At 35.2% G+C, this 24,121-nt stretch overlaps 1 protein-coding gene across 1 annotated transcript in view; it reads right to left on the bottom strand.

Annotated features, from left to right (window-relative positions):
• Window positions 1-24,121, bottom strand: part of ZMYND11 (zinc finger MYND-type containing 11) — a 137,359-nt gene that overhangs the window by 70,966 nt on the left and 42,272 nt on the right. The window contains exon 2 of the mRNA XM_082647856.1: window positions 11,609-11,743. Within this exon, the coding sequence (XP_082503982.1) occupies window positions 11,609-11,724 (116 nt within the window). The 5' untranslated portion in view covers window positions 11,725-11,743. The remainder of the gene's footprint in view (window positions 1-11,608; window positions 11,744-24,121) is intronic.

Raw genomic sequence — 24,121 nt, 5'->3', positions numbered from 1 at the left:
AGGTCACAGAAAATTTGGAACTCTTGTGCACTGTTGGTGGGAATGTAAAATGGTACAGCTGCTGTGTAAAACAGTATGGTAGCTCCTCACAAAATTAAAAATAGAATCATCATATGATCCAGCAATTCTACTTCTGGGTACATACCCAAAAGAACTGAAAGCAGAGTCTCAAAGAGGTATATGTACACCATGTTCATAGCAGCACTGTTCACAACAGCTAAAACGTGGAAGTAACCCAAGTGTTCAATGATGGGTGAATGGATAAACATAAGGTGGTCTATATATACAATGGAATATTATTCATCCTTAAAAAAGAAAATTCTGCAATATGCTACAACATGGATGAACATGAGGACATTATATTAAATGAAATAAGCCAGTCAGAAGAAGACTAATACTGTGTGATTCCACTTATATAAGGTACTTCGAGTAGTCATAGTCATAGGAACAGAAAGTAGAATAGTGGCTGCCAGGGTCTGGGGGGAAGGAGGAGTTACTGTTTAATAGGTAATGAGTTTCAGTTTTGCAAGATGAAAAGAGCTGTGGAGATGGGTGGTGGTGACAGCAGCACAACCATGTGAGAGTATTTCATACCACTGAACTGCATACTTAAAAATGGTTAAGATGGTATGCTTTATGTTCTGTATACTTTACCACAATAAAAAAAATTAGAAGTAATAATAATGATCTGCCACTAGGTGCTTTATAGATGGATAGGTATATAACAAATATTTTAAGATTGCATTGAACAAAAAAGTAATAAACTTCAAACCTAAACAGCATCATCAATGAATTTATTTTTAAAATTAGATTATACTCTGAAGAACTAGGTTCTCCCTAATTCTAACATTTAACCTGTGACAAATAATTTACTCATACAGCCTCATATTCTTTACCCATAAAGTGGGGCTAAAATGAACCAGAGTTGCTGTTAGGCTGAAATGAGATAATATGGAAACACCGAGTAGACGACAATGTTTTTAAAACTTCAAAGTTTGCAAGGATACAAATATAAATTCATTAAATATCAAAAGGAAACATTTAATGGTTAGGAGCTTGGACTATGACATTAGATCTATATTCAAATTTCAGTTCTACCGCCAGAAACCTGTGTGGCTGTAGGCATTTTATTTCACCTGCCTAAACATCATCTTCATCAACAAAATGAGGGTAATGACAATAGACCTCACGGAGTTCCAGTGTGAAAATTAAATGAGAAATCATATAGGGCATTGTGCTTGTCACAAAATAATGACTCGATGTTCTCAATTATTATAATCTTCTTTGAAACTACTTCTTCAGTTAATGCAACCGAATATTTATTATAATTAAGAAACCTTTTCTCAGCATCTTGCCCCAGCTACTATGCTTCATACTAAGATCCAAAGGTAGGAAAGATGCATGCCCTACCCTCAAGATGCTCACAAACAGCAAAGGAAGCAGAAATATTTTTTAAAGATCATAAAAGGCTATAACACATAATAAAAATTCAGCTTTATACATGTTACTATGTGAGCAAAGAGTAAGAGTAAAGGGATTTGTTATAGTGAGGAATAAATCAATATCTCAAAGGAAATCATGTTTGAGTTGGATCTTAAAAGAAAGGGGATGTTCTGTCCATTAATGAAGGAAAAATACAAAATAAAGAATCAAAATAATAGGGTTCTGAGGCAACTGAGAACAGTCTCATCAGATGGACTCTGAGTTGAGGGAGGCAGGTCATGGAAGGAAGGAAAGTTAGGGTCCGACTGTGAAAGGCTCAGCACAAACAGCTTGTTCAAGTATTTGCACTTTACACACAATGGGGAAATCAAGAACATAATCAGACCTAAAATCTAGAAAACTGATAAAATGTGAGGCTTAGGTCAACTTAAAGGTGTCAGAAATGACTTCCTAGGAGATATGTCTTGAAAAAGGAGTCTGTCTAGTGGACAAGTCCAGGAGGACTGGCATCCCAGCCAAGTGTGGAACACAGCAGAGCTGAGGCCCTCAAGAGCCCAGTGTCTGCAGTACAGGCCATTCTGAGCAGGAAACAGCAAGAGGTGATGCAAATGAGGAAGGCCGAGGTATTGACACCCTGAACAAGGGATTGGGAAAGCATCGGCAACAGAAGAAGGCTTTCAGTTGTGGAACATCTGATAAGATAGTGTTTTTGAAAAACATCTCTGACACCAGTGACGGGAAGAGGAAACAGACTAGCAAGACCAGGAGACCAGAGGCCCCAATTAGGAACCTGCTGCCACTGCAAAGGCAGGAAATTACTCAAGGCTAAAACCCAGGCCAGGTAGGGAAGAGCAGACATTTAAGAGGACCATTCAATCTATCCAGTCTAGGATACTCCAAACACATTTACATTCCCCTCTAGCCACAGGATTAAAATCTCAATGCTGGCATTAGAGGCCCTCCTAGTCTGGGCCTCTCTGCCTTTTCATTCCCTTTCCCCCAAAACTCTACAGTCCCTCTGTTTTGACTCCCCTCTCTGCCTCACCAAATCCCATCCAACTTCCAAGGCCTGACCACTTCCATACCCTCCATAAGGCCTCCCTGACTCTCCCTCAGTGACTGCCCCTTCAAATAAGGTCTATCATGTTATTAATTAAACATTCCACTCACATGGGGCTGAGCTGTCTTCTGTCTGTGATACCTCTCCTATTATTTGGTACTATTGTTTTATTCTTTAATGGTTATTGACACTTTTCTGTGCCTTGTCTGTATGTTTCCATCACAGAACTGCAGAGAAATGTGAAACATGAAAACAGCTAGACAACAATCCAAGCCAAGGCGAGTGCCACTAGAAAAAACTCACTGTAGAATTGTGGATTATGGTTCTTCAGAATCAGTTACTTCTTCTGTAAGGCTGTTATTATGTAAAATAAAATAACAATGGTAACAGTGGTAAACTGTACCTGCCAATCTGCTACCATAAGAAGATATATAAGAAAGAATAAATCAATGTAGATTGAAATGAGAATGTAGTTATGAGAATGAAGAATTCTTGGAAGTACATATACAGCATAACATTAACTGCTAATTTTTTAAAACTAACTTTATTTTCAAAGAAGTAACTTAGGCAATGGCCATTTTCCTATTCTACAATAAATCTTATGAGGGAATAGAAATTGACAAAGACAAAATTATAACTTAACAAATAGTTCCTAGAAATCATGGGTTTCATAAAACTGAACTGTAATAAATAAATAAACAAATAAATAATGTGTACCTAGTTGCAACTTCAAAGGCAACCTACACATGAAGAAGACTTACAGTTTGGGCTTATGTCTGTCTGTAGTGACAGGAAGAACTCCAGGAGAACTCAAATTTCAATGCCAAACATGTCACAAGAGGTCAGAGGTCACATTTTCTAACTGGGGTTTGACCCTAAAGTAAGCAATACATGTAATTAATTGATGCCCTAATCTGAAACATTAACTTGAATGGGACTAAGTCAACCAATCCAATGTTAGTCTAATCATGCTAGTCACAAACATGGTTACCTCTAGAAACACAAAATCAAAGTTGTTCAAGACAGGAAAGAAAGTTTCAACTGCTTTTTCCAACAGTAAACAAAAAAATTAATTTGACCTCTCCCAATGACACCAATAATGTTAGCCAATAATGCTGGCAGAGACTAATATAAAATCCATACTTATTTCAAAAATATGTCTTTAAATTATAACTATTACTTAGAATACTTATGAAACTCTAATGTTATATTATAATTATCCAAATTAGATATGAATTATTTGTTTGGATTAAAGAGGAAAAAATGACATGTAACTTATTTTTATTGGATATTAAAATATAGGTGACGTTTTAAAACATAACCTGACAATGAGTTATGAATCATATTGGGAATCTTAGGGATTCAAAGTTTAAATTTCATTTCTGTTACTGATTTCATTGTCATATGAATCTTCACCTCTTTGCTCCTTGATTTAAAAACTGTAAAACACGGGCTAACATCACGATTTTAAACATAAAAATATTTTATAAATATTTGTTTTATATAAGTGCTAAGCAATCAACTATTTCTAAGTTTTAATTTCATTACACCTATCCAAATGTCAAAAAATTGATGAATTCATATGTGCTACTTATAATTTAGCATTTATAGACCTTTAAAAGAGAAGCTACTCTTGCCTATGCTTATGTTCATCTAACCTGACTAACGTATATTCTTTTTTATGATAAAATGAATCATTTGTTTCCATCTTATGATGACTAGAACATCATAAAACATCTTTCAGTTTCTAAAAATATAAAATGTTTTTTTATATTTTATAAAATTTTGGAGAGGCCAAAATTTATTTGTGCTTATTTAGTTTCCAAGTGCAGACATGTATGGAATTTTATATCATCATTAAATCAAATTTATAAACATGAGCTTTTAAATCAGAGGCATAGGTTACCCATTAATTTTAAACAATCAAACTTCATCCCATACATGTATTTTGATTTCAGATTGACTCTTTTTATAAAAACACATCCCCAAATAACAGAACTTGTCAAAGAAGTTTCTCTTAGTGATGTTTTTTAAATACTTGAAATATTCAATAAATCTCAACAGTGATTCTCTAATTTACAGCACCTTTTCTACTCCTTTTTGAACAGAAAACTAGCAGGTTAAAAAAAAAAAAAAAAAAAGAAAAGTAAAAAAAAGTGGTAAAAAAGACTCAGGACTCTTTTTCCAAGGGAGGTGTACTGACAACTAACAGGAGGCTACTGCTATGAACCCTGAAAGTTAGACATCATCATATTAGGTGGAAGAAACATTTGCAACACAGAAAAATTATCCTATTTTGTTAAAGAAATTGTTATTAGTCCCTAATTGTTCGATTAACTTGGAGGACCTGAAGCTTCTATTCATGAAATTTCTTTTTAAATTTCAACACAAATTTAATATTTTAATGATCCTTTGAGGATGATACTGCTGTAGATTCTGATGTGTCTAGTGTTATATACAAAAATGAAAAATGTTCCTTGAATTTGCCTCTGCTAGAAGGAATTTTTACCACTTTTAGCTCTGCTTTAGGACTTCAGAAAATACACAGTACCTTTAACAACTTTTTTTTTTTTTGAGAAAAACGGCAAGACTGCTGTTAGCTGGGAAGATGGTAGAAGTAACATGGTTTTTAATGTCTCCCAAACCCTCTACATAAAGTTACTAGAAGAGTTAGCCAAAGCAAACAAACAACCCAACCCCTGCACAACATAAACAACAAAATTAAGTGATGAGAATCCCCATGAATCCCAAAGTCTTAGTAGGTGAGGACAAATCTCCAAGAGCTGCAATCGCAATTGGTATTGACACCAGTGCAGGAGAAAGCAAGGGACACAACAGACCACCTAATGGAAGTGAGTATAGGAGGATAAAACAACCAACAGGCAGTCACTGAAAAGCAAAGTGGGCCAATTTGAGAACAGCAGTTGAAACTGGGTAGGGTTTTACACACTTCCATTTGCAGGTAATTGATGGTAATTTGTGAATTCATGGTAAAGCCTTAAGGGGCTAGAACATAGTGAGACCTATGAACGCTCAAAATTAATAATCCAAAGCTCCCTTTCAGTACAGAGCTCCACAGTGTAGAGGAATTGCTAGTAATAAAAGTACCAAACACTACTGAAGTCTGGTCATAAAGATCTCCAATGTAAGGACAATGGGTACAAAAGAAATTACGATTCTGGAAGAAGGTACAGAAGAAGCAGGAAATCATGGTAAATATGAGGCCATATTGTTAAGCTCTTCATAAAAGTGACATAAGAAGATGCTTTAGAGCCATATCTAGAAAAACTATTCTCAACCACCTTTCCCTGACACAAGTTCTGGAAGCTTGATTTCACATGAAAGGACTGTGGTTGAAGAAGCAGGACATCCTTAAAATGAAAGCACGTCTGAGCGATGTGCCTATAACACAGATGAAAACTGTAACTACTATTTTAAAACACGTGAAAAGACGTTAAGAAGATGATGCTAAGATATAGGAAAGATATAAATCAGAATTAGAAAAACTCAGAAATGACTTAAACATGCGAAGTAAATGAAAAAATTCACTTCAGAAGTAAAAAGTCCAAAGTAAAAGGCACACAAGAGTGAGTACATAGCAGAAAACGTCATAAGTAGAAGTTGTAAAGAAAGAAAATATTAAAAACCAAAAATATATAGTAGCTTTATTTATAACTGCCCAAACTGAAAATTACAAATATAGAAGATAGGAAAAGAAACCAACACAGTATAAGAGAAGGTCCCAATAAATGACAACTAAACAAGATAATAAAAGTCCATGGATGATATATATACAATTGACCCTTGAACAGCACGGGGGTTAGAGTCCGCCTCACCCCCAACGCAGTCAAAAATCTCTGTCTCCCTTTACAGTCAGCCCTCTGTATGTGCGGTTCCACATCTGGATTCAGCCAACCATGAATCACGTAGTACTGTGGTGTGTATTTATTGAAAGAAATACGCATATAAGTGGACCTGTACGGTTCAACCCATGTTGCTCAAGGGTCAAACTGTTATCATTTTTAAAGTAAAATTTTCAAAATTTCAAAAAAACATATTAAAGGGACACTGTATACCCAACAAAACAACCTAGAATGACCAACACTGAGACACGGTCAAGTTCCTAGACTTCAAAGAAAAAAAAATCTTTGTGAACCTAGGCAAAAGGACAAAGTCACAACAGAAAGAAAATCAACTTGTCAACAGATTTTTTGATGGCAACGCTTTAAGCCAGAATAGATAAGATATATAAGAACCTCAGAGAAAGAAAATAAAAGCTAAGGAGTTTATATCGAACCAAATTCCCTTTTAAGTAAAAAGGCTGCAGACCAACTGTTATTATAACCTGCAAGAACTCAAATATTTGTCCCCAGGAAGTCTTGCTTATGAATCTACTAGATGGAGCTGCCACTATGTAAAACTATGAAGCTTCCTCAGAAAATTAAAAATAGAACTACCATATGATCCAGCAATTCCACTCCTGAGTACTTATCCAAAGAAAATGAAATCACTATCTTAAAAAGATATCTGCGGGGCTTCCCTGGTGGCGCAGTGGTTGAGAGTCTGCCTGCCGATGCAGGGGACGCAGGTTCGTGCCCCGGTCCAGGAAGATCCCACAAGCCGCGGAGCGGCTGGGCTCGTGAGCCATGGCCGCTGGGCCTGCGCGTCCGGAGTCTGTGCTCCACAACAGAAGAGGCCACAACAGTGAGAGGCCCGCGTACCGCAAAAAAAAAAAAAAAAAAAAAAAAAAAAAAAAGATATCTGCACCCTCATGTTCATAGCAGCACTATTTACAACAGTCAAGACATGGAAACAACCAAAGTGTCCATCCACAGACAAATGGATAGAGAAAATATGGTATACATGCACAGTGGAATATTATTCAGCCATAAAAAGAAGGAAATCCCATCATTTTGTGACAACATGGATCAATCTTAAAGGCATTATGCTATGTGAAATAAGTCAGACAGAGAAAGATAAATACTATATGATCTCACGTATATGTGGATTCTTAAAAAACTAAACTCATGGATACAGAGAACAGACTGTTGGTTGCCAGAGGCAGGGGCTGGGGGTGGGCAAAATGAGTGAAGGTGGACAAAAGGCACAAACTTCCAGTTATAAGATAAATAAGTTCTGGGTGTGTAATGTACAGCATGGTTAACAATACAAAATTGTTAAGAGAGTATAAAAAGTTCTCTTCACAAGAAAAAAAATTTCATAACTAGGAGAGGTGATGGATGTTAACTATATTTACTGTGGTAATCATTTCACAATATAAACATATATCAAATCATTACGTTGTACACCTTGAACTAATATAATGTTATATGTCAACTGTATCTCAATAAAACTGCAGGGGTGGGGAAGTGAAAAACTTTTTTTAAAGAATGTACTAGAGAATGAACTTTAGATATCAGTGGTGAGCATGAAATACACACTTACTTGGAGAAGTAAGACTAAATGGCAGTTGTAAGGAAGAAAGTATAATACATAATTGCTATTTTCTGTGACAGTTTAGAATTTGCACAACTGTTTAAAGATGGGCAAGACAACTTATATGGTTTCCATGAAATGTATTATTAGTTAAGTGTTGATGCTATTATTCTCAGACAGCCTGGGATGAAACAATTGAGTAACTACATGATATTCTAAAATGTTATTATCCATGATGTCCTGAAGAATCATGACTCTTACTGTGTAAGAAAGGAGTTAAAGATTTTAGATAGCTCAGTAAAAACCCGTAGCCATAAATTCAAGGGGAAAATATCATTATGAATTCATAATGTAGTTTTTTTCTTTTACAATTATATGTATTTCCTAACTCGTCCACTAAAAGACCTAGAAAGAGAGACCAACCTGGCAGCAATGAGCACACTGAAGGCCAAAAAATGCTCTTGAAACATAATTTCTAACTGCGAGAAACCAGAGACCCTTGGAGAAATCAGTGGTTCCAGGACTGGAGCAGGGTGTATCCTAGATGAGCCTGAAAAAATTCTGTCATGTCAGAAAACAGAGAGGAACTTCAGGGGCCAACGTGAAGAGGCTCCAAATTGTCAAAGAAGGGAAAAGTTAAGCATCAATAGGGATTATATCAGAAACAGACTGATATATATCAAATGGATTGAAACGCATGAATTCCAAATGACAAAAAAAAAAACCTAATTGGTTGCCATTAGAGGATGCTATTGTGAAAACTGGTAAATAAAAGAATCAGTTATTCTACCTTTCTGATATGAACGATAACACATGATAACCATATACTACATGATGGGAAGTTTATGTCCTTATAGAATTATTCCAGTTAAAAAAGAAAAGATAAAACTAGATTATCACTATTTTGCAATCCTTAATGAATTATTGGATCTAGCCACTGCATACCAGGCTTAGTACTAACCTCACCAGATGAAATACATTATGGCCTCCTGAGGGCAGAACACATCACCACCTATGAAGAAGTCTCACCCCCACCCCCAAGCCTTAGAATCAACTATTAATTTCCATGAGATGCAAAGGAATGAGCAGCAGGTTAAAGTACACCCACAGGGATGAAACCAGTGAAGGCAGGCTATAGGAAACAACAGAGCAAATGAACCAGGTCCTTAGATAAATAAATTGCAAAGGAAAACAACAAAAAAAGATGAATGAGAAACCTATAGATTAAAAGTGACTTAAAAGACATTTTAAATAAAAACAAGCAGAACTAAAACATTATACAGAGGTAAAGTATGGTATTTAGGATGTGCCAGGCTTCAAAATATAAAGAGCCATGACCCCAAAGCCCAAAACTTAATGCGTGACTGAAGCTGTACAGTTTGTATTTTTATGGAGTCACTCACCAGTCAAATATAGAATGAAACTTAATGACTACATATACATTCTTCACATCAACTCTACTAAAGCCTTCAGTAACTTAAGATATTTGGATAAAGATTAAAGATACCTCTATGTTCAGACTTAGTTGTAACTAAGCAGAGTACCTTGATTTAAAATTAATCTAAAGCTTGAAAAGTATTTACCTATTTAGAATACAGAATAAGATTATTAGACTTTAAAGCAAAAGATCTGACTTCCTGTCATGGTCCAATTCTTCTTCCTAACTTACCTTGGCAAGGGTTACGAGCAAGGAAATTAACACTGCTGAGAAGCCAAGGCACTGGGCTAGGCAATTATCTAGACAGCTCCTTCCCAGGGCTGACAGTCTGGCAGGGAAATAATTACACATGTGACTAGTGTTATGAAAGAAGTACAAGATGCTCTAAATGCACCCCCGTAATAAAAAGGAATATGACATACTCTCAGATGAGATGAGGCAGAAGAAACACTGGGAACCACTCAAACACTTACCCTCTGATTTTCTCAGTATTTTTTTCATCTTTAGATAAGACTGATGAAACAATGACTATTTGGCAGGTAAATGAATTTATTCATATCTATCTTAAGATCTATGGATGGACCTTAGGACAGAAAGGTAAATAAGCCTTGGCACCCTTAAGGTTGTACTGATGAGGAAAGGAGGAGAGAGAATGTTTATGGACAATCCATTGTGCACAACGAGAAGAGGTGTGCAGTGCTGTCAACAGCCTCTGCATCGCTCACAATTTAACATGTATACACATGTACACACGTTACAGTCATCCAAAGACTACTCTGACACCCATATCAGCAACCTTGTCAGCCAAACTCTATACATGTCACCTGGAGATTCCCACAGCTTCCTAGAGAATGTCCCTAGAGCTTTCAGAGAAAGATGCCATGCATTAATAAGAAGTAATAGCCTGTAAAGTTGAAATAGCTCAGTCAAGATTAAATGACTTTAATTTAAAAAATTAAATCCAAAGATTTCTACATTCTTCTGTAAGTAATTTTTGATATACATAAACTATGGGTTTTTTAAAAATCCCAACCACAGGAAAATCCTTAAGGCTTTTTTTCCTTTGAGGTTGTTAAAAAAAACTTTTATTCCAATATCACCAATATTAAAAGTAATTTAATTATTATGTACTATTTATTTTATTCTTATTTTCCACATAGCTGTTACCTATTTTTTTTCCCTTCTATTCACCTATAGGAGCTAGGAGTTGTACATGGACAACTTTAAAATATTCAAAGGGTTAAATATAGAGTTAAAGCAATATACAGCATCATCTTTCTTTCTCATGTCCCTTCCCTCTCAAGTAACCTTTATAATCTTCTTCACTAGAATATGGCTAAGTGACAAAAATCTGATACTTAACTTTGTTACTTATTAATAACGACAAAAATAAGCACTTAATTAAATGGGCTTTCGTAAATCATCTGTTTTCCATTTTTATAGGTAGCATCTAAAGAATGTGTTGGAGAATAAGTATAAAGAAATTCTATTTAAATTACGAAAAAATATCAAACATTTTAAAAGATTAACTTTATTCCTTTAAAAACACCAAACACAACAAAATCAAGTTCTATTTGAAGACTCCCTTATAATTAGTACATAACATGTAAATAGAGTATTCATACAGTAGTCTAATTTTTTTCTATTCTGAATCTTGGACTGCCAAGATAAACAGCATTGGAAAATTAAGAACTTTCTTCTGTCAACTGAAGATATATTTACTCTAACTTCTAAAATATAAAATGAAATTGTTAAAAATTCTTGGTTAGTGTGCTACAAACTAGTAAGATGTTACTATACCTACACCAAGCTATATGGTAGCATATATTATTCATACATTAAAATGAATAATGAACAGTAGACTTTTAGATAGCTTACATAAAAGCAAGTGATTAACTAAAAGCCTTTTTAACAAAATACTTAAATAAGGACTTGTTTTCAAGAGCTAAAAAATTTTTGAGAAGTATAAATCTATTAGTGTACTATTGGAAATAGTACACATTGATACTTTACTTATCTAATATTCATTTATACAACCTCTAAACACAAGTTGCTTGTGTATGTTTCAGTATTTATTTCCCTAACAACTTTATACTCCTGTAAGGCAAAGTATCTAGTACTTTGTAATATATGTTAATTAGCATAATAAATAAATAAATAATCTTTGGACCTTTTCTCCCAAAGTCTTATATAAAATTTTACATAGACTTTTTTTGTTTAAAATTACTTACTTTGTAATACGGTCAATGTTGGCAATTTGCTTCTGATTCCGTATAATCTCAATGGCTGCCCAAAGATGCTGGATAGCTTTTGTGTCCGCCTGCCGTCTTTTTGTTAAGCGTGCCATGACCTGTTTACTCCTTCAGCTGTAGCAATATACAAAAACATAAGGGAAAAGCACGGGTTACAAAATGAATTATCATCAATATAAGTAACACTCTCAGCACCTCAATATATAGTATGGCCAACTTTTTATTTTATTTTCTACCATCCACATCACCAATTACTCCATAAAACTTTTCATTTCATTACTTCACAAAGAATGACACTACAAGACCAACAGTAAAAAAGGTCTTCCCAAGAAGAATGAGTGGCCATCTTATACCAATATGTCAAAGAAATATACATTTAAAATTTATTATAAAGCAAAAGTGTTACTATATAAAATTTCATTTTTGATATTACATTGTGTGTAATTTGACAGATCAATGCAAAATGGAAATTAAATGTCCGAATTAGAAGTACTTTAGTTTATTATACTCATGGTTTAAATATTTTAATTCAATATAGACATACTGATAATGAAAACAACATTCCTTTTTTTAAAAAATAAAACCATAAACAGAAAATATAGAATAGTTGTTTCTGGCTGAGGTGTGAAAGGCTGGAGGTTGGTATACCAGAGGATGACATGGATGGACCCACATTATTAGAAATGTTCAGATGCTTGGATGAGGTGTTGGTCATTCATTATGTTATTAGGAAACAACATTGCTAATTTATTCAAATTTCAATATTCTGAATAGACTGAGGAAAATGGCCACCAGCTGTGTCCTTGCAAGACTGGGGGAATACACGGAGTCGCAGCCTGAATGTCTGATGAGAGATGGTACTGTAAGAAGAGGCCACACGCCTGGACTCTCCACTGGGCACAGAGGGACCTGTTAGGCACCGAGACACCTGACCCCTAAATCATACAGGTTATGATGTTGAGGCCCTTAGGCATAGGTAAACATCAAAGTTTTGGGGATGGCTGAAATCTCCTTGACCTGACCTTTCCTATCTTTTAAGAGGAGAGAATAAAAAGGAAAATTCATTCTTAGCACTTCATTGTATTCCATGACTGGCCAGGAGAGCCTCATGAATCTTTTTCTCCACCTCTACATTTCTTTTCACAGCTAAGTCAATTCTCCCTCTTTCTCCAAAAAACCCAAATAAAACCAGCAGTTGCCATTAAAGCTTAACTAGAGACTCTCTTCTGGTGAGTCTAGGATCAGTTAGGCTCCTGAAATAAGAAAGTGCTTTTCAGAATTACAAAACAATTAAGAATCAAAAACAACAGCAGCATTCAAGTTTTAAAGAAAACTTAAGGAAAATTAGTTGGTTCAGTATAGACTTCAATATAAAATTAAGAGATTTTTTAAATTATAATTATTATTTATGAATGTCTCTGTTCTAGAAAGTAACCACTTTAAAATGTACAGAAACTTCTCAGTTTAAGTGCACTTGTATAGGAGTGTCAACTTTCCAAATCTGATAAGCAATATGGTATGGAATTTATTGGTAAGAATATAAAATGTTAGAAAGTGACATCTAATGGTGAACTGTAAAAATACAACTTGTCAGATTATACAAATACTCGGATAAAAGAACAAAATTTCAGTCATTCTTGCACACTTAAAAAAATGTTGCCTATTTTGTGTAAGGCAATAGCTAAACACAATGAAGTATTTTAAAATGTATGAACTCTAGTCCTTGACAGAAAAAAACATAAAACTCGCAAAGGCAATCTGACATATACATGGAACTACTAACTGTAATGTTATATATGACATAAATGGTACAAAATATATGTTGTGAGAATTCAGACAAAACAGATACTACTTCTAGCTTAACTAACACTACAAGATGGTAAATATGTGGGAAAATACAAAATTTCTTAATTTCTTGAAAAGATAATTGGCTGTTTAAAGCAAACAAAAATAATTGTTAGGTATCATTAGGTTTATAACATATGTAGAAGTAAAATATAGATGACAACCCAATAGCACAAAGGAGGGGAAGGGGTAGTAAGTAATTATATCATTGTAAATTCTTACGTTTTATGTGAAATGGTATTTATTATACTAATTCAAGAGAAACTATGTTAAATCAAGGATGCGTATTACAATCCTTGGAACAAACACTAGAATACAAACAGGTACAGTTGACATATATATAACTCAACTGATGTTTTCAAAATACATATAAAGTTAAGAATAGTTTATTCAGAAATACAAAGATATATAATGGCAAAGCTAACATTTACAAATACTAAAATAAATAGCAAATATAACTATTTACATAACAACCAGAAGAATATAGTAGACTAGTAGCAGAAATTCTAAAAGTGATGTCACTTAATTCCTAGAAATGATTAAACTCAAGATTAAAGAATTAAGCAATGCTACACTTCAGGAAAACAGATGTAAAGTTAAAGCCAAAGATTTTTGACATCTACCTACACCGAGTCACACAGGTAGATATGCCTGGTAATGAAGGTACACCATAAAGAACATGCTCATAGTTATAGAACACTGCAAAGATGCAAACCCAAGTCAGGTGAATACAGTGAAGCTTGGATGCATGTTATAAAAGTACCAAAAACAACCTGACTTATTAGGACAAGATCTCTTTAAAGTACAATCACTGAAATTCTCCTTTCTTATGAAATCTAAAATCATTCATTTCAGGCATGCTTGTTACATGTTAGGCATTCTATGCTCTGGGAATATAATAATAAGGTAAACAAAAATCCTTCCATTAGCTAGTAAATATGATTAATAATGTGGCTAGATATAAGGAGAGTAATTTAGGTGTTTGTCAATAAAAAGAAAATCTTAGAAAATTAGTTTCTTATATTCTAGGCACCTACAGCTTATCATATAAGGCCTTTAATTTATTTTGGCCAAACCAAACTTTAGTCTATTGTACCTGAATGTATATTATATTTCTACTAAACTGAACTACTCAAAATTTCTAAATGTGTCCCCAAACTTCATAACTCTATCCCTTTGTTTAAGCAGTTCTCTCTGTCTAGAATGTTCTCCCTGCCCCTTTACTAATTACTAAAAATTCCCTGTTCTTTCTAGGACTTACTACGATGCAAATGTTGCTGACCAATGCTTTCACAAGAATCATACTCAATTCTCTTGTGTCTTCTAACTGTAATTTGTTTATTCATCTCTTACAAATGTATTGCCTTGTACAAATAATTTTAAATTCCTAAAAAGAATTTATTAATTCAAGTAAGGAAAAGACGTGTCTTATTTTTCATCTGTCTTCCAAGGTGCACAGCATAGTTATGAACATGATAAACTTTTGATATAGACTTATAAAATTAAACTTTTCCAGTTATATTATATAAACAATAAAGTCCCAGAGTAAGCCTTCGTTTATGTTATATCAAAGATTAAGACATCAAAAAGAAAGATCAGAAAACTTGTAGAGATACACAATATAGTCCTCAATCTTTTTTTTTTTAGCTCCAACACATCTGAGGAATATGACAGACTCGCAGTGATTCTCAAGAGTTCTATAGTTTAATAAAAAAAAAAAACCCAAAAACTTCCCAGTAAAATTACCAATTTCGTTTATTGTGGTAAAATACACATGAAATGTACCATCTTAACCATTCTTAAGTGTACAGTTCGGTGGTATCAATACATTCACATTGCTGTGCAGCCATCACCACCATCCATCCCCACAACTCATTTAACCTTGTAAACTGAAATCCTATACCCATTAAACACTAACTGCCCATTACCCACCCCAGTCCCTGGCACCCATGATTCTACTTTCTGTTTTTATGACTGTGATGACTCTAAGTACCTCAAAGAAGAGGAATCAAGGATTTGTCCATCTGTGGCTGGCTTATTTCACTGAGCATAGTGTCCATGAGATCCACCCATACTGTAGCGTACTGCAGAATTTTCTTCCTTTTTAAGGATGAATAATATTCCATTGCATGTATATACCACATTTTCCTTATCCATTAATCTGTGGATGGACACGTTTTAGCTATTGTGAATAATGCTGCTATGAACATGCGTATACAAAATATTTCAAGACCCTGCTTTCAATTCTCTTGGGCAAATACCCAGAAGTGGAATTGCTGTATCATATGGCAATTCTATTTTTAATTTTTTGAGGAACTACCATACTGTTTTCCATAGCAGCTGCATCATTTCATATACCCACCAATAGTGCACAAGGGTTCCAATTTCTCCACATTCTCATCAACACTTATAATTTTGTAGTTTTTTGACACTAGTTATTCTGATGGGTGTAAGCTGGTCCAAGTAACTTTGGCAAGCCTCCAGGCAATACCAGTAATTCTCTATCCTTACAAATCCAATTTAATGCAATCCCTTCCATCTATGTAAGTACCTTGTTTCCTATCATACAAATGCTACAAATGGGGGAAAAAAAGATAAAAGAGAAAGCAAATCAGGAAAAACTTATAAATAAGTAAAATCAAACAAGGAGTTTTTGGTGACACATACATATATGGGGAAACTTTTTATTGCAAGGAAATGATAAACATGATAGGACAAGAGAATAGTTGAGGGGGGCAGGAAAAACAGGCTGCATTGAGGAGGAACACACTGGGAGAATACACAGCATCAAATGTGTTCTGATTTCTACCCCTCTGGTGGAGGGGTGCAAGTTTTTGTTTTATTTTTATGTCATCTAACAAATATATAAATATTTTAAAGTATTTACATCAAATAATGCATAAAATTTAAAAATTAATCTCATTGTATAATGTGCATTTCTTTGTGACTTAGTTCAGGTTAAAATTTTCCCAAACTCTACTAGCAATTTGAAGTTACTTCTTATTGATAGTCTATTCATGCTATTTTCCCATTTACATATTAATTTCTTCACATATTAAAGTTATTCACAAAATACTTTTGTCTGTCTTTTAGTAAACATCAAATGAAATTATAATGTTGAAATCTAGCTATGTATTCCCCTTATGGTCACCTTTAATGATGAGAAGTCCTTCCACACTCAAGTCTGAAAAATATTCAATTGTATTTTCCTCTTTTATACAATTTTTTTTAAATACTGACTTCTTAATCCATCTGGGAATAACTTTTTTTATATCTTTATTGGAGTATAATTGCTTTACAATGTTCTGTTAGTTTCTGCTGTACAACAAAGTGAATCAGCTTTATGTACACATATATCCCTATATCCCCTCCCTCTTGAGCCTCCCCTCCCACCCTCCCTTTCTCACCCCTGTAGGTGGTCACAACGCACCGAGCTGATCTCCCTGTGCTATGCAGCTGCTTCCCACCGGCTATCTACTTTACATTTGGTAGTGTATATATGTCCATGCCACTCTCTCACTTCGTCCCAGCTTCCCCTTTCCTCCCTGTGTCCTCAAGTCCGTTCTCTACATCTGCATCTTTATTCCTGCCCTGCCACTAGGTTCATCAGTACTGTTATCTGGGAATAACTTTTCTAAGGTATTAATATTAATAAGCTTTATTTTTTTAGAGCAGTTTTAGGTTTACAGCAAAATTCAGCAGGAAATACAAAGAATCCCATACCCCCACACTCCCACAGCCTCCCTGATTATCAACATCCCAAACAAGAGGGCACATGTCTTAAAATCAACAAACCTACAGTGACACACCGTTATTACCCAAAGTCCATAGTTAACTGCTGGTGGTGTACATTCTATAGGTTTTCACATACGCATAAAGACATTAAAATGCTATACAGAATAGTTCCTCTGTCCTAAAAGTTCTCTGTGCTCCATCTAGTCATCCTTCCCTCTCCCCACAATCCCTAGCAACCATTAATCTTACTTCTCTGCTGTTTTACCTTTTCCAGAATGTCATATAGTTGGAACCATACAGGATATATAGCCTTTTCAAACTGGCTTCTTTAACCTAGTAAAATGGGTTTAAGGTTCCTCCATGCCTTTTCATAGCTTGATAGCTCATTTCTTTTTAGTCCCAAATAATGTTCCATTGTCTAGATGCCCCTCAGTTTATTTATCCAGTCAACTTGAAGGACATCTTGGTGGCTTCTGTATTTTGACAATTATGCATAAAGCTGCTATAAACACCCTTGTATAGGTTTCTGTGTGTAAGTAAGTTTTCAGCTCTTTTGGGTAAATACCAAGGAGTATGACTGCTGAATTGTACACTAAGAGTATATTTCGTTTTGAAAGAAACTGACAAACTGTCTTCCAAAGTGGCTGCACCATTTTACATTCCCACCAGCCATGAATAAGCGTTCCTACTGCTCCACATCCTCATCAGCGATCGGTGTTGTGTTTTCGATTTTAGCCATTTTAATAGATATAGTGGTAAATCAATGTTGTTTTAATTTCCAATTCTCTAATGACATATGATGTTGAACATCTTTTCATGTGCTTACCTTCCATCTGTATATCATCTTGGTGAGGTATCACTTCAATTCTTTTGCTCATTTTTTAATCAGCTTGTTCATTTTCTTAATGTTGAGTTTTAAGACTTCTTTATATATTTCTACCAGTCTATGGCTTGTCTTCTCATTCTCCTGACACTGTCTTTCACAGAGCAAAGGTTTTTAATTTTAATGAAGTCCACCTTATCAATTATTTCTTTCATGGGTCATGTCTTGGTGTTTTATCTAAAAAGTCATCACCATATCCGAGGTCATCTAGGTTTTCTCCTGTTATCTTCTAGGAGTTTTATAGTTTTGCATTTTACATTTAGATCTATGACCCAGTTTGAGCTAATTTTAGTGAAGGACATAAGGTTTGTGCTTAGGTTCATTTTTGTATGTGTGTGGTTGTCCAGTTGCTCCAGCAGCATTTGATGAAAAGACTTTGCTTTGTTGCATTGCCTTTGCTCCTTTGTCAAAAATCAGCTGACTATATTAACGTAGGTCTATTTCTGGGCTCTCTATTCTGTTCCATTGATCTATTTGGCTATTACTTCACCAATACCACACTTTTAATTACTATAGCTTTATAACAAGTCTTGAAGTTGGGTAGTATCAGGCCCTGATTTTGTTCCTCTCTTTCAATACTGAGCTGGCTATCTGGGTCTTTTGCCTCTCCATACAAACTTTAGAATCAGTTCATCGATATCCACAAAATTATTTCCTGAGATTTTGACTGGGATAGCACTGAATCTATAGATCAAGCTGGGAAGAACTGACACCTGGACAATATTAGTCTTCCTATTCATGCACAAGAGTTACCTTTCCACTTATTTAGTTCTTTGATTTTGTTCATCAGAATCTTGTTTTCCTCAAATAAATCTTTTAATAATATTTTTGTTAGATTTATACCTAAGTATTTCATTTGGGGGATTCTAATGTAAATGGTAACATGTTTTTAGTTTCAAATTCAACTTGTTCATTGCTGGTATATAGGAAAGTGATGAGACTTTTGTATATTAACTTTGTATCCTACAATCTTGCTATAATTATTTCCAAGAGTTTTTTGTCACTTATTTTGTATTTTATTCATAGACAATCATGTCATCTGCAAACAGAGACAGCTTTATTTCTTCACTCCAAATCTGTATACTTTTATTTCCTTGTCTTCTCTCATTGCATTAGCTAGGAATTCCGAACAATGTTAAAAATGAATGGCGACAGGGGACATTGTTCTTGATCTTAGTGGGATACCTGTGAGTTTCTTACTGTTAAGTATGGTGTTAATGTAGGGATTTTGTAGATAGTCTTTATCAAGTTAAGGAAATTCCTCTCTATTCCTAGTTTGCTATAAGTTTTAATTATGAATGGGTGTTGAATTTTGTCAAATGCTTTTCTGCATCTATTGAAATAATCACATGGTTTTTCTTCTTTAGCCTGTTGATGTGATAGATTACGGTGACTTTCAAATGCTGAAGCAGCCTTTCACACCTGGGATAAATCCCACTTAGTCGTGGTATATAACGTTTTTTATACAATATTGGATTCAATTTGCTAATAGTTTGTTGAAGATTTTTACATTTATGTTCATGAGATTGGCCAATGGTAGTTTTGTTGGGATTTTTTTTCCTTCTTGTACTGTCTTTGTCTGATTTGTATATTAGGGTAATACTGTCCTCAAAGAATGAGTTAGAAAGTATTGTCTCTGCTTCTACCTTCTAGAAGAGATTGCAGAGAACAGGTATAATTTCATCCATAAATGTTTGGTAGAATTCGCCAGTGAACACATCTGGGCATGGCTCTTTCTGTGTTTGAAGGTTATTAATTACTGATTCAATCTCTTTAAAAGATATAGGCCTACTCAGATTGTCTACTTTTTTTTTTTTTTTTTTTTTTGCGGTATGCGGGCCTCTCACTGCTGTGGCCTCTCCCGTTGCGGAGCACAGGCTCCGGACGCGCAGGCTCAGCGGCCATGGCTCACAGGCCCAGCCGCTCCGCAGCATGTGGGATCTTCCCGGACCGGGGCACGAACCCGTGTCCCCTGCATCGGCAGGCGGACTCTCAACAACTGCGCCACCAGGGAAGCCCTGTCTACTTCTTTTTGTGTGATTTTTGGCAGATCTGGCCTTTCAAAGAATTGGTCTATTTTACCTAGGTTATCAAATTATCAACTTTTTCACCAGTTATTCATAATATCCCTTTATTATCTTTTCATGGTCCAGAAGCAGTAGTGATTGCCCCTCTTTTATTTCTGATATTAGTAATTTGTGTCTTCTCTTTTTTTTTTAGTTAACCTATCTAGTAACTTCTGATTTTATTGATCTTTTCAAGAAACTAGCTTTTGGGGGCTTCCCTGGTGGTGCAGTGGTTGAGAGTCGCCTGCCGATGCAGGTGACACGGGTTCGTGCCCCGGTCCGGGAGGATCCCACATGCCGCGGAGCGGCTGGGCCCGTGAACCATGGTCGCTGAGCCTGCGCGTCTGGAGCCTGTGCTCCGCAACGGGAGAGGCCACAACAGTGAGAGGCCCGCGTACCGCAAAAAAAACAAAAAACCTAGCTTTTGTTTTGATTTTTTCTATTGATTTCCTACCTAAAATTTCATTGATTTCTGTTCTAATTCTTATTTCTTTTCTTCTGCTTACTTTGAATTAATTTCCTCTTCTTTTTCTTGCTTTCCAAGGTAGAAGCTTAGATTGCGGATTTTAGATCTTTCCTCTTTTCTATTATAGACACTTCTCTCAAAGCACTATTTTCACTGCATCCCACATTGTGATAAGATGTATTTTCATTCTAATTTAGTTCAAAACTTTAAAAACTTTCTCTTGAGATGTCTTCTCTGACCTGTGTGTTGTTTAATTTCCAAGTATTTTAGGGTTTTGAGCTATCTTTCTGTTTTTGATTTCCGGTTTAATTCCATTGTGGGCTAACAGCAGACATTGCAATGATTTCCATTCTTTTAAATTAATTAAGATAGACCAGAATGTCGTCTATCTTTGTGAATGTTCCATGTGAACTTGAAAAGAATGTGTATTCTGCTGTCATAGAATGAAACAGTTTATAGGTATCAATTATATCCAATTCACTGATATTGTTGTGAAGAATTCAACTATGTCCTTACTGATCTTCTGCCTGCTGGATTTGTCCATTTCTGACGGGGGGGGTGAAAAGTCTCCAACTATAATACTGCATTCATCTATTTCTCCCCACAGTTCTATCAGTTTTTCCTCATATATCTTGACACTCTGTTGTTAGGCACAGAGACATTAAGGAATGTTATATCTTAAGAGTATTGACCCCTTTATTATTATGTAATGGCCCTTTTTATACCTGATGACATTCCTTGCTTTGAAGTCTGCTCTGTCTGAAATTAGTACAGCTACTCCTACTTTCTTTTGGTTAGTGTTAGTATGGTATATCTTTCTGTATCCCATTTCTTTCAATCTATGTGTGTCTTCATATTTAAAATGGGTTTCTTGTAGACAACACAGAGTTAGGTCTTGTTTTTTGATCCACTCTGACAATCTCATCTTTTTATTGCTATAGACTACTGACATTTAAGGTAATTGATATAGATGGATTACTAGTATCTCTCAGATTTGTTACTGTTTTCTATTTGTTACCTTTGTTCATTGTGCGTATTTGTCTTCCACACATTCTGTCTTTTGTCATTTTAACTGAGAACTTTATATGTAACAATTCTCTCTTTCTTACCATATTACACTGTTTTTTTTTTACTTTTTTTTAGTGGTTGCAATATACATTTACAACTAACCCCATGTTTATTTTTCTGACTCACATGTAGTACAAATACCTCATATCCCATGTAGAACAAATACCTCATAATATAAAATATTCCAATCTCTCTCTTCCAAACCCGATATTGTTTCCTGTCATTCCTTTCACTTATGCATAAACATACAAAAGCATGTACAGTTGACCCTTGAACAACATGGGTTTGAACTGTGCAGGTCCACTTATACGTGGATTTTTTTTCCCCCAATAAATACTACTGCAGTACTACATGATCTGCAGTTGGTTGAATCCACAGACGTGGAAACGCAGATGTGGAGGACCAACTGTAAAGTTATATGCAGATCTTCCACTGTGTTGGGGGGCTGGTGACCCTAACTCCCACATTGTTCAAGAATCACTGTACATGCACATAAGCACACATAATCAAAAACACTGTTGCTATTATTTTGAACAGATCTTTTAAATCAATTAAGAATCAGAAAAATAAGTTTATTTTACCCTCATTTACTCATTCCTCAATACTCTTCTTTTCTTTACGAAGACCTGAGTTTCGGACCTGTATTGTTTTCCTTTAACATTTGTTGTAAGGCAGTTGCAAACCTTTAACATTTGTTCTGGCAAAAAACTCCATCAATGTTTGTCTAAGAAAGTATTTCCCCTTTACTATTGAAGGATAACTTCACTGAGTACACAAAATTCTAGGCTGGTGGGTTTTTTCCCTCAACAACTTAAATATTTCATTCCACTCTTTTGGCTTGCATGGTTTCTAAGAAGTCAGATGTAATTATTACATTTGCTTCTCTATAGGTAAAAGGGTTCTCTTCTGCTGGCTTCTTCAGGATTGCTTCTTTTTCCGTAATTTTCTTAAGTTTGAAAATGATATACCTAGGTGTAGTTTGGAGGGCATCTATCTTGCCTTTGGAGGGCATCTATCTTGCCTGGTATTCTCTGAGCTTCTTTTATTTTTTAATATCTTTATTGGAGTATAATTGCTTTACAATGTTGTGTTAGTTTCTGCTATATAACAAAGTGAATGAGCTATATGTATACATTCTCTCCCTTGAATGTAGTTTGGTGTCTGACATTAATTTGGGGAAATTCATAGTCATTACTGCTTCAAATATTGTTTCTGTTCCTTTCTCTTTCTTTTCCTTCTGGCATTCCTATTATGTTCTTCATGTTCTGTTTTACTTTTTTTCAGTCTTTTTCCTTTTTACTTTTCAGTTTTGGAAGTTTCTGTTGTCATATCTTCAAGCTCAGATGTTCTTTCCTAAGCTGTGTCCAATCTACTAATGATCCCACCAAAGGCATTCTCCATTTCTGCTATGGTGTGCTTGCACTCTAGCATTTCTTTTTGATCTTTCTTGGAATTTCCATCTCTTTCAGTATACATGTAATCTTAAATATTGTCCACTTTTTCCATTAAAGCTCTCAGCATATTAATCAACTTTTTAAAAAATTCCTGTTCTGATAATTCCAACATCCCTGCCATATTGACCCACGTTCCAATGCTTGTTCAGTCTCTTCAAACTGTTTTCTGCCTTCGAGTATGCCTAGTATTTTTCTGAAAGGCAGACATAATGTATTGGGTAGAAGGAACTTCAGTTAAAGGCCTTCAGTAATGGGAGGGAGCTGAGTATTTCACTTCCCCAGGTCAGTTAGGCTCTAACCAAACACCAGATGGTTAGGCTCTGGTAAAACAGTTTCTCATGAGGGCACACCTTGTTAAGAAGAACAGAATGCTCTGGCATATTTAAAGCTGGTTCCTTGTGCCTACCCATGATGGAATCATGAGAGGATTGTTCTCCAACAGTCTCTGTGAGAGTCTGGTAGAACTAGAGGAAAACCCCACAGAAGTGTGAGGAGCCCCTAAGACTGGGTCCCACTGGGTTTTTCACTCAGACTTTTCTGCCCTGAGCCTCCAGCAATTTGCCAGTTACATCCAGGTCTCATTACCCCAGCACTGGTTCCTGCAGAGGTTTCTGTTGGTGGGTTGTTGTAAGTTGTGATTCTATCCGCCCTTCTGTCTTTCCAGCTTCCGTGGCAGCAATTCATCCTGTGGCCTCACTTTTCTCATGGATCTCAGTAGATTTGTTGATTTTACAGTTCTTCAGTTCATTACCTGCTATTAAGATAGAGTGACAACTTCTAATCATCTTACATGTCCAACCAGAAACTGTGGAATTACTTTTTGAATATGACTTAAGATGAAAATATATGTCTTCATAGAGGTCATCAATTGTAGTAGAACAATTTATTGAAAGATTTCTTCCTTCTCTAATGGAATGTGATACATTCCTAAATTATATATTAAATTCTTATCTATACTAGCATTAGTTTCTTTGA

The sequence above is a fragment of the Grampus griseus genome (assembly GCF_964374135.1).
Source record: "Grampus griseus genome assembly, chromosome: 2".
In the NCBI taxonomy this organism is placed as follows: Eukaryota; Metazoa; Chordata; class Mammalia; order Artiodactyla; family Delphinidae; genus Grampus; species Grampus griseus.
The sequence above is the reverse complement of the archived record's forward strand: the minus strand, read 5'-3'. Positions and strand labels throughout refer to the sequence as shown.